We start from the raw sequence: 11,610 nt of genomic DNA, 5'->3' as shown, positions 1-11,610 counted from the left end.
TTTATCTTGGCTTGAAATAAAAAAAACTTACGGTTCTGGTGTCGGCCGGTTAAAAAAAACATCTGTTTTTGCTCTGTTATCGTCCATTTTTTCAATCTTATTTTTTTGTATTTCAAAATAATATTCAGATAAACTAATCGCCTTTATTTTTATTCCCATTGTTAAGGTGTTTGAGCTTAATGGAGTTCTTTATGCGTGCACATGAACGACACTTTCATTGAGTCCGATCATCAAGACCTCTCACCGAGGATACTTTATTCTTCTTCTCCTGTTGAACACACAACTGCTGCGGTGTTAAACACTACACAGCACCAGAGCGCCCCAAGTGGAGAACATGCGCTACAACATCCAACCTCTACAACAAAGCTACACAGAGTAAGAGCGCAGATATATACAATCTTAACACCCATTTATTGACCATGTCGTGTTCTTGTTATATTTTATGGTTTGAAAAAAATATATATCACAAAAAAAAAAGTTGCAAACCGTCCTAAAACTTATTTTACAATTAAAATGTATTAATTGTATTAATTAATTTACTGCAGAATATTCGTCATTGTGTAGAATACAAGGATGGTAGTGTGTGAGTCTGTGTTGAAACGTTCAGAATCTCGAGCTGGAGTGTAACGTGTTTATTAATCAGTCATGTGATAGTTAAAACAACCCGGAAGTAGAAGTGCTTGGTTAAAGCAACACATCTAAATATTCATGACAAATGTGTGCTTTTGTTTTAAAAGTGTGCTATTTGGATTTACACTGTATGAAAAAAATTTGAAAAGGAATTTTACCTTTGCAACCTCATTATACTATTGGCTAAGTTTTATATTCATAAATGTAAGTTTCTCAATACCCGACCTGTTTTTTGTGCCTTTAAAAAATAATTAGAACTCTTACATTAAAACACTCTCTACCTCTGACAACCAAAAAGCTGTGAAAACGATGATGCAGTGTTCCGAATTGAAGTTATTTGCTGACATTGAGTGAGCCTATGGCAGGGGTCGGCAACCCGCGGCTATAGATCTTTAGCGCCGTCCTAGTGGCTCTCTGGAGCTTTTTCAAAAATGTATGAAAAATGGAAAAAGATGAGGGAGAAAAAATATATTTTTTGTTTTAATATGGTTTCTGTAGGAGGACAAACATGACACAAACCTCCCTAATTGTTATAAAGCTCACTGTTTATATCAAACATGCTTCACTGATTCAAGTATTTGGCGAGCGCCGTTTTGTCCTACTAATTTTGGCGGTCCTTTAACTCACCGTAGTTGGTTACATGTATAACTTTATCCGACTTTCTAGGACGTGTTTTATGCCACTTCTTTTTCTGTCTCATTTTGTCCACCAAACTTTTAACGTTGTGCATGAATGCACAAAGGTGAGTTTTGTTGATGTTATTGACTTGTGTGGAGTGATAATCAGACATATTTGGTCACTACATGACTGCAAGCTAATCGATGCTAACATGTTATTTAGGCTAGCTATATGTACATATTGCATCATTATGCCTCATCTGTAGGTATATTTGAGGTCATTTAGTTTCCTTTAAGTTCAATTCAATGTATATCTCATGACACTATCTGTATGTATGGCTTTTAATTTGTTTGCGGCTCCAGACAGATGTGTTTTTGTATTTTTGGTCCTATATGGCTCTTTCAACATTTTGGGTTGCCGACCCCTGGCCTATGGCTTTGCACTTTGTTTTATATATATATATATATATATATATATATATATATATATATATATATATATATATATATATTTTTTTTTTTTTTTTTTTTTTTTTTATTAATTTTTTTTTTTTTGCATTCTGTTTTAGTTACTTTGAATTTTAAAAAAAACCTGGCGCTGTTTTGTACTGTTTTCGGACTTACTTTGATTATTATTTCTCAACTGTTTGTAAATGTTGAACTTTATAAATAAAGGTTTATAAAAAAAATTAAAAAAGCAACAAATCTACACGCTATGTGGATGGGCTCGAGCTACACTTCATTGTCCACCGTATGTGTTGTACATCTGGCATTGATGCTACACACCGCTAGCAGTTAGCTGCTAACAGCTAGCAGCGTCCGAGTCAGCTGACGTCCTCACATGACTGGCTCGTCTGCTTTGGACAGGTCGGCTGCAAGAGAACACCTTCGGAGAACCCGCTTGGTTCCGTCATGTCGGATTCTGTTCCTTAAGGGAGACGATAGGTGACAAAGTGCAAGTAGCTAGCTGCGTCCGAACGGACGAACAAGAAGCTCAACCGAGCCGCTGAACCGCCGCCTTGCTCGGTAAGTCGCTGGACTCGCCTGACAAAATAAAAATAAATAAATGTTTTTTTTATGGATGTATATTTTTCACGTCACTTTCAGTTGCTTAAACACCAAACAAAAACAAAAAAAAGTACTGGTTAGGAATGTAAGAAAAAAGATGACGTCATGGAATGAAAGTTTCCAGCACTTTGCTTTACGTACTAAATGAGCTCTATGTTCCTTCTTCAGATGTTCCGGTAACTTCACGTCCAGGAAGTGGTGACCATCCTTCACAATGAGTCCGGAAGGGAAGAAGCTGATGAACATCGTCATCCTCGGCGTGGGCTTCATGTTCATCTTCACCGCCTTCCAGACTTGCGGCAACATCGAGGTAGGCGGCGAGCACGTGACTGGAGTCCAGAGCGCTGACCCCTCTTCTTCCCTGCAGCAAACCGTCATCAAGAGCTTCAACAGCACCTCCTTCCACGCTAGCGGATACACCAGGTAAGCTCCGCCCACCCAATATGGTCGCGTCGGTCCGCTTGTGAGTGCCGGTGCCGCCCCGCAGCATGTCCATCATCTACGGCGTTTTCTCCGCGTCCAACCTGTTGGCGCCCTCCATGGTCGCCGTGATCGGACCGCAGCTCGCCATGTTCTTCAGCGGCCTTCTGTACAGGTGAGATCGCACAAGCCCCGCCCCTTTGGAGGCGCTAACAAGCGTCCTTGTCGTCCGCTGCAGCGGCTACATCGCCATGTTCGTGTATCCGTACACCTGGAGCTTCTACACCGCGTCCGTGCTGGTGGGCATCGGCGCCGCAGGTATGGCGGCCGTCTCTGAGCCCTCAGGCGACCTTTGACCCTTCTGTGTCTTGCAGTCTTGTGGACGGCTCAGGGCAACGTGCTCGCCATCAACTCCGGCGAACAAACCATCGGAAGGAACAGCGGCCTCTTTTGGGCTCTGCTGCAGTCCAGGTGTGTGTCTGTGTGTGTGTTTGTGTGTGTTTAATGATTGTTTGTTTTATTTCGGTGTGTGTACAATTGTGTGTTTTATTTTGGTGTGTGTACAATCGTGTGTTTAATTTTCTGTGTGTTTAATTATTGTGTGCGTGTTTAATGAGTGTGTGTCTTTTTTTGTTAGGTGTACAATTGTGTTTAAATTTGTGTGTTTAATGATTGTTTATTTTATTTTTGGTGTGTGTACAATTGTGTGTTTAATGATTGTGTGCGTGTTTAATGAGTGTGTGGGTTTTTTGGTAGGTGTACAATTGTGTTTAGTTTTGTGTGTCTAATGACTGTTTGTTTTATTTTAGTGTGTGTACAATTGTGTGTTTAAGTTTAGTGTGTGTTTGTGTGTGTGTGTGTGTTTATTGGTTGAGTGTTTTGGTGTTTGTACAATTGTGTTTTATTTTATTGTGTGTGGGTTTAATTATTGTGTGTTTTTATTTGGTGTGTGTAAGTTTGTGTGTGTTTAACAATTGTGTGTTTCATTTTGTGTGTGCGTGGGTGGGTGTTTAATGATTGTGTTATATTTTATTGTGTGATTCATTTTATTGTGTGTATGTTTGTGTGTTTGATGATTGTGTTTCATTTAGTGTGTGTGGGTGTGTGTTTAATGATTGTGTGTTATATTTTATTGTGTGTTTCATTTTAGTGTGTGTATGTTTGTGTGTTTGATGATTGTGTATCTTATTTTGTGTGTGTTCAATAATTGTCTGTTTCATTCCCGTTTGTTTAATGATTGTGTGTTCATTTTAGCGAGTGTGGGTTTGTGTGTGTTGATTCTGTTTTTCATTCTTGTGTGTTTAATGATAGTGTGTTTTTGTGTGTGTTTAATTATTGTGTTTCATTTTAACGTGTGTCCGTTTGAGTGTGTTTGATGGTTGTGTGTTTTATTTTGATGTGTGTATGTTTGTGTGTATAATTTTAGTGTGTGAGTGTGTGTTTAATGATTGTGTGTTTTATTTTAGTGTGCATAGGTGTTTGTGTTTTATTTTAGTGTGTGTACGTTTGTGTGTTTAATGATTGTGTGTTTCATTTTAGTGTGCGTGTGTTTAATGATTGTGTGTTTTATTTTAGTGTCATAGGTGTGTTTGTGTTTTATTTTTGTGTGTACATTTGTGTGTTTCATTTTAGTGTGTGTGTGTTTAATGATTGTGTGTTTTATTTTCGTGTGTGTGTGTTTAATGATTGTGTTTTATTTTAGTGTGCATAGGTGTGTTTGTGTTTCATTTTATTGTCTGTGTGTGTGTTTAATAATTGTGTCGTATATTAGTGTGTGTACAATTGTGTGTTTAATTTTAGTGTGTGTGTGTGTGTTTAATGGTTGAGTGTTTGTGTCTTATTTTGTTGTGTGTACGTTTGTTTATGTTTAATGATTGTGTGTTTCATTGTAGTGTGTGTGTGTTTAATGTATGTGTGTTTTATTTTAGTGTGTTTACCTGTGTGTGATGTCATCACATTTTCATGTAGCCACACCCCCACCAGGTGGAGCAGCCACACTGACCCATTGTGTCCCATGGGATACATTGTGGTGGTCTGCAGCAGTGATTATGTTTGGCTAATTGTGTGTGTGTGTGTGTGTGTGTGTGTGTGTGCACGTGCACGCACAGCTTGCTGTTTGGAAACCTCTACATCTTCTTAGCCTGGCATGGACACGAGCACATCTCAGGTAGGAGGCAGCTTGTGGCGTGTGTGTGTGTGTGTGTGTGTGTGACTGGTGTTGTGCATGGCAGACAAAGACCGCCAGACGGTGTTCATCTCGCTGACCGTCATCAGCCTGGTGGGCTGCTTCCTCTTCTTCCTGATCCGCAAGCCCGACCCGGACGCTGACGCCGCTCCTGGCGAGCCACCGGAGGTGCTGCTGCAGACAGAGTCCAGCGAGGACACACTCAGGTCTGACCTGATGATGATGATGATGATGATGTACCCCGTTCTGGTTGGCATGGTGACGTGGCCAGCGTCCATCAGGAAGGAGTGGGGGTGAAAGGTCAAAGTGTGTTTCATCTCTGCAGGTGGTCCTGCTCAGTCCTCTGCTCGCAAGCTCTGGACGCTTTCGGTACGTGCAGAAGTTGTTCTTCCAAACGCTATCAAGTTGAAATATTTCTGTTGTCTTTGATGAGTAGTCAGTGTACAACTTGTGTACATTTTATGTCTCCTCCGAAAACTTTACAAACAACCTCTAGAGCAGAGCTGTCCAAAGTTCGTCCCGCAATCAATTTTGTTATGAATGACTGACATATGTAACGCCCCAATTACTTCACATCAAGTATTCCACTTTGACATTTATTTTTTGGTGGGAAATATTACATATTTTGTATTTATGCCCCAAAAAAACATGGTTTTCTTTGACAAAAATGGCATGAAATAAAAAAAAAAAAAAAGTTTTTACTTTATATCGACAGATGCACTTAAAGGTAATTTAGAGATTTAAGTGTTTGTAATAGTATAACAATAATACATATATGTATGTGTGCATGTGTTGTGGGTGTATATATATATGTATATGTATATACATGTACATATACAAAATACACACAAGTGTGTATATATGTATTTATATATATATAGTATATGTGTATACAGTGTGTATACTATATATCAGAGGTGTGGACTTGAGTCACATGACTTGGACTCGAGTCAGAGTCGAGTCATGAATTTGATGACTTTAGACTCGACTTGAAAAAATGTAAACAGACTTGCAACTCGACTTAGACTTTAACATCAATGACTTGTGACTTCACTTGGACTTGAGTCTTTTGACTTGACATGACTTGCCACTTTCCCCAAAATCCAAAGCTTAAAAAGTTATTTGGTAGCGGTCCGTATTTTTAATTTTCTTCGTCTGTGTCGGTCAGCGTGTTGTTCCTGTCAGCTGGTGTGCTCTCAGTACAACAGCCAATTAAATTAGATCTACGTTGTTGTCATCACACAGCATTCATCCAATCAAATTGCAGGACAACCAATGAACGAGAGTTGTCAAACAACGCGCCAGTGAGAAACAATTATGCCAAAGTTGGTTTCGTTCAGGTATAAAAACTACGACTTGGTCAACAAAAAACGAATTGCCGTATGCAAATCACGCAGTTCGAATATTACAGACGGAGACGCAACAACTTCCAACTTCGTTCGACATTTGAAGTTGCACAAAGAAGGGTACGTTTTGAATGTAAGAGAACGTTTATTGGCTAAGTAACGTGACTTTTATTTGCTGTGTAGTTAAATCAGTGAGGCTGCAAACTCACTGCTAACGTTATAACAATAGACATCTTCTAAGTAGACGCAGCATCGAGCGCTACTGCCTACTGGCGCAGACGAGACGCGTGGCCACCATCTTGGAGTGGTGATCCGCTCCACTCAGTGCAATTCATTTGGCAAGAGCAATGAACTGTCAGCGCATTTAATTCATTTTACCTCACTGAATACCACTGATTTTCACGCGCTTTTTTGTCATACATGTAGCTATGATAACGGACACATGTTTTGGCGTGTTTTATTATTCATAGTTTGCTTAACAGTAATGTAATATTCTTATACGCTATAAGTGACCAGACATCCGAGATCGAAACTGGGAATATAATCCCAGAAAAGGGGGAAAAAAACGGTAAGCTATTTTTAAATTGAAGAAACAATATGATTAGGTTATATATACATGCGTATATCCTACATAAACAATGTATGAATACATTAGATATCTATATATCTTATAGACTGTATCTCTGTTGCTGCAGCAGCAGAGAGTTTATTCTGTCTTGATACTTTGTATTGATATTTTGTATTACATTCTTCCTTTAAATGATAATGTTTGCAGTGATTGTTTTATATGTAGGTTGTGTCCTGAGCAAGACACTTCATCCTTGCTCCTGATGGGTGCTGGTTAGCGCCTTGCATGGCAGCTCCCTCCATCAGTGTGTGAATGTGTGTGTGAATGGGTAAATGTGGAAGTAGTGTCAAAGCGCTTTGAGTACCTTGAAGGTAGAAAAGCGCTATATAAGTACAACCCATTTATTTATTTATGTATTTTTTTATGTATGCCGCTTTGGATAAAAGCGTCTGCCAAATACTTAAACATATATAAACACCTGAAAGTCCTTATATCAGCTAAAACCACCAATCTGTTTCACTGGATTCAGAATAAAACCAAATTCTGTCTTATCCAACAATGTTAGTTTTTGAATATTGTTACTTGAAGACTTATTCCTGGTAACAATTATACTGTAGAGAAAGTATTGTCTTATACTTTGCCTAAAATGAGTGCATCATAATCAGTGGCCGCTGGTGAATTTTGTTTTAGGTGGGGCTGAAAGTTTGTAAACCAAACCCCTGTAGGGGGGGTCATCCTCCCCCAGAAGATTTCTTTGTGATTTTCACATATAAATATTGAAGATCTTTGCTCCTTCTCAACTCTGTGGTAATATTATTTTCATAAAATACAACCAATAGTACATTAATGTTAAATCTTACTTGTGAAAAGTAATCCCCCGATTCCTATTTTCAACAGTCCGCTCATTTGAGCAGGAAAACGCTGAACACCAGCCCGGCATCATTGTTTTCTACCTATCAACTGTCAGTTTAGGCTGCTCGCCGGCTTCTCATCACCACTTTAAGATGGCGGCCAAATTGCTCACGTCACAGCAGCCAATGCTGCGTCTACTTATAAGATGTCTATGGTGATAACGTCATTGCAAACACGGCAATATGTTGCATCCACTGCAGTTCGCTACCTTGTTCATACTTTTTGTCAAGTGATTTTTTTTAAGCAGGGTTGCATGAGGTACCTACACATAACGTTACGTTAGTCAATGTATCACACACAGTAACGTAGCGTTAGACGGCGGTCAGCAGCACCGCGTATTTTAGCCACCTACAAAAAGACAAACACAGTCAAATAAAGGTCAGTTAAAATGTATACTATATTAAGAATATGTGTACATATTGCATAGTGCCCTGACATCTAAAAAGTACAACTCTGTTCATTGTTATGTTCATATATTTGTTATGTTTTTCATGTGTACGCACACATCAACACACATACAGTATGAGATGAGATCAATGAGATAAGGTAAGAACAGGATAGTGGAACTAGTTACAATGCAATATGCCATGGAAATACAATGTTAACACTTTTGTGCAAATAAGTACAGTTGCACTTGTTTTTCAAATGTGTTTATTCTGTAAAGGAATGAGTTACATGTTTAAAATGACTGGTTAATAGTGCTATTTTGAAGTGCAATGTCACCACTATCTTTTTCCCTGCAATTTCAAATGCACTTGTTTTAATAAATAAATAGTGTTTTAAAAGCATACACAATCTGTGTAAATACATTAGTCTGTGGTTAAAAGGACTTGAAAGGACTCGAAACTCAAAATGCAGGACTTGGGACTTGACTTGAGACTTTCCAGACTTGACTCAGGACTTGCCTGTCTTGACTCGGGACTTGACTCGAGACTGAGGGCAAAGACTTTAGACTTACTTGTGACTTGCAAAGCAATGACTTGGTCCCACCTCTGCTATATATATTGTGGTACCAGATTCTCACCAAGACACAGGATTGGTTTTGCAGCAAGCCGAAAAGGGCATTTATTGTACAAGTGTTTTTAGGAAGGGCGGGGTATGGAATCAGCAAACTTAGTGTCCATTAATAAACATAAATATCTCCCATCTGGGGCTCTCAGTCCTTCACACAGCACACTTCTCTAAAGGTCAAAGGTCATTGCCTATCAAACAAGAGAAACACAACATAAGTAAAACATTTCACCAGTAATGTCTTTAGTGGGGAAATAGTGGATGTCTCACTTACCGCCTTATGCACCTGCCTTGACACAGAGGAGAGCCAGACCTGAATGAGGCAGAGTTAAGTAGGGTTTGTAGCTGAGCCCCACCTGGTCGCACAGCTGGTGGCACTTCAGGCTGATTGAGCAGGTACAGGGGAATGTACCGCCCCTCGATGATGCTGCCAAGGCTGGGGCGTTGTCTTCCTTGTTCCACTCTGCCTCCATTCCCTTGCTCCTCCCCTGTGAGGTGCCTACCTGTCAGGCGGTGCTTGAGTGAGACTCCACATATCCCCCCCTAAGCTCGCCGGTCGGTCCGGGAGCTTCTTTGTCCTCTTCATATAGGCGGGACATGGCGTCTGCATGTGGGATGGCCTTCCCAGGCCGATATTCCACGGTGAAGTGGTAATTTTGGAGTTCCAGGAACCAGCGTGTGACGCGATCGTTTCGGTCCTTATTTGTGGACATCCACTTCAAGGGGGCGTGGTTTGTCACCAAGGTGAAGGTCCTACCCCATAGGTAGTAGCGGAGGTGGTGTATGGCCCACTTGACTGCCAAGCACTCCTTTTCTACTGTGGCATAATTTCGCTCATGGCTCTGGAGCTTCCTACTAATAAATGTCACTGGGTGCTCCTCTCCATCCACGAGCTGGGCGAGCACGGCTCCAATTCCTGTGCCTGAGGCGTCAGTGTGGAGGATGAACGGCTGACTGAAGTCGGGGGCTTTCAACACCGGTTCTTCACATAGGGCTTTCTTCAACATCTTGAAGGCAGTCTCGGCCTCAGCCGTCCAGGTGACATGATGGGGCAATTTGTTCCGTGTCAGTTCATACAATGGTGTTGCAATCGTAGAGAAATTTTTAATAAACTTTTGATATGATACCGGGCCAATAAATGATTTTACTTACTTTTTCGTCAAGGGTCGGGGCCATTCCCTGATGCGCTCCACTTTGCGGGCCTGGGGTTTTACGCAGCCTCTTCCTATGGTGTAGCCAAGATAATCAGTCTCAGTCAGACCCACTCGGCACTTCTTAGCGTTGAGTCAGTCCGGCACGTCTAAGGGCTCCTAGGACTGCGTCGAGATGCTGGAGATGGAGAGACCAGCTGGTGCTGTGAATCACAATATCGTCTAGGTAGGCGGCTGCGTATTCTTGGTGGGGCCGTAGAACTCGGTCCATCATCCTCTGGAATGTTGCCGGGGCCCCGTGGATCCCGAAAGGCAAGACGGTATATTGGAATAGCCCCTCTGGTGTGGAGAAGGCCGTTTTAGGTTTAGCCCTTTCCGTCAATGGCACCTGCCAGTAGCCCTTGGTCAGGTCCAGGGTGCTGACGAAGAGAGCAGGGCCAAGCCGCTCTATCAGCTCGTCTACTCTGGGCATGGGATAAGCGTCACACAGTGATATCTCATTCAATTTACGAAAGTCATTACAAAATCTCAGGGACCAGTCTGGTTTTGGCACAATAACAATCGGGCTGGACCATGGACTATGGGATTCCTCTATTACTCCAAGTTTGTAACATTTTCTTTACCTCTTCTTTTATAGCCGCCCGCCTGGCTTCTGGGATTCGGTAGGGCCTTTGTCTTATCACCTTTCCGGGTTTGGTCTCAATGTCATGTTTGATCGCCTGGGTCCTTCCTGGCAATTCCGAGAGGCGGTCCTGGTTCCGTCCCAGAAGTTCCTTCACCTCCTGCTTTTGGGACGGGGAGAGGTCCTCTCCTATAGGTACCGGGGGAGTGGTCTGGGGAGAGTGTGCAGTTAAAAACGCAGTAGATGGCAACGGCTCTGCCGCATGCCATTTTTTCAGAATATTTACATGGTAAATTTGGTGACCTTTCCGCCGGCCTGGCTGGTTTACCTTGTAGTTCACGGGGCCCATTCTCTCAATTACCTCGTAAGGCCCCTGCCATCTGGCAAAGAACTTGCACTCGCCGGACGGAACTAATACCAGCACTTTTTCCCCAACTTGGAACTCTCGGAGTGTGGCACCTCTGTTATACGTTTTCGCCTGTTCTCTTTGGGCTTTTTCCATATGTTCTCTTACCATGGGCCAGATTTTGCGAGCCCGGGCTTGTAGTTGGGCGACATGGTCGATCACACTGCGGTGTGGCGAGGGTTGGTTCTCCCAGGTCTCTTTCGCAATGTCCAGCACGCCTCGGGGACGTCGGCCGTAGACTAGCTCAAAGGGGGAGAAGCCAGTGGACGCCTGGGGAACCTCTCTGATGGCAAAGAGGACATATGGAATGAGGTGATCCCAGTCTTTCCCGTCTTCGTCGGCTACTTTTTTTAGCATCTTCTTCAACGTACAGTTGAAACGTTCCACCAGGCCATCTGTCTGAGGATGATATATAGAGGTTCGTATGCGTTTCACTTTCAGCCATTTGTACAGCATGGTTAACACTTGTGACATAAAACATGTGCCCTGGTCCGTTAAAATCTCATCGGCAATTCCCACTCGGCTAAACATCATAAACAGTTCATGTGCGATCGCTTTGGCTGAGGCTGTGCGTAATGGTACAGCCTCAGGATATCGGGTGGCATAGTCTAGTATTACCAGTATGTAGCGATGTCCTCTGGCTGACTTTGGGAGTGGTCCAACGATGTCCATTG

At 41.9% G+C, this 11,610-nt stretch overlaps 2 protein-coding genes across 6 annotated transcripts in view; one reads left to right on the top strand and one right to left on the bottom strand.

Moving 5' to 3' along the window:
- Positions 1-2,012: 2,012 nt before the first annotated feature.
- mfsd11 (major facilitator superfamily domain containing 11) overlaps positions 2,013-11,610 on the top strand; it is a 16,381-nt gene continuing 6,783 nt past the window's right edge. Inside the window, exons 1-9 of the mRNA XM_061981534.1 lie at positions 2,013-2,273; positions 2,484-2,625; positions 2,683-2,738; positions 2,803-2,910; positions 2,974-3,053; positions 3,110-3,206; positions 4,844-4,902; positions 4,967-5,126; positions 5,246-5,289. Of these exons, the coding sequence (XP_061837518.1) occupies positions 2,530-2,625; positions 2,683-2,738; positions 2,803-2,910; positions 2,974-3,053; positions 3,110-3,206; positions 4,844-4,902; positions 4,967-5,126; positions 5,246-5,289 (700 nt within the window). The 5' untranslated portion in view covers positions 2,013-2,273; positions 2,484-2,529. The remainder of the gene's footprint in view (positions 2,274-2,483; positions 2,626-2,682; positions 2,739-2,802; positions 2,911-2,973; positions 3,054-3,109; positions 3,207-4,843; positions 4,903-4,966; positions 5,127-5,245; positions 5,290-11,610) is intronic.
- Positions 8,251-11,610, bottom strand: part of LOC133620229 (uncharacterized) — a 5,230-nt gene continuing 1,870 nt past the window's right edge. The window contains exons 1-3 of one of the 5 annotated variants that reach the window (XR_012051144.1): positions 10,532-11,610; positions 9,032-10,372; positions 8,251-8,948 (exon numbers count right to left, since the gene is read on the bottom strand). The exon at positions 10,532-11,610 is cut by the window's right edge and continues 1,870 nt beyond it. Coding sequence is in view for 4 of the 5 variants with exons in the window: in XM_061981529.2 (XP_061837513.1) it covers positions 10,274-10,372; positions 10,532-11,610 (1,178 nt within the window). In the remaining variant the exon portion in view is untranslated. Of the gene's footprint in view, positions 10,373-10,531 lie in introns of all 5 variants that reach the window. The other 4 variants (XM_061981530.2, XM_061981531.2, XM_061981529.2 and 1 more) reach the window with 4 other exon arrangements.

The sequence above is a fragment of the Nerophis lumbriciformis genome, linkage group LG24 (genome assembly GCF_033978685.3).
Source record: "Nerophis lumbriciformis linkage group LG24, RoL_Nlum_v2.1, whole genome shotgun sequence".
Lineage (NCBI taxonomy): Eukaryota > Metazoa > Chordata > Actinopteri > Syngnathiformes > Syngnathidae > Nerophis > Nerophis lumbriciformis.
Note: the sequence above shows the minus strand (reverse complement) of the source record. Positions and strands in the feature narration are given on the sequence as shown.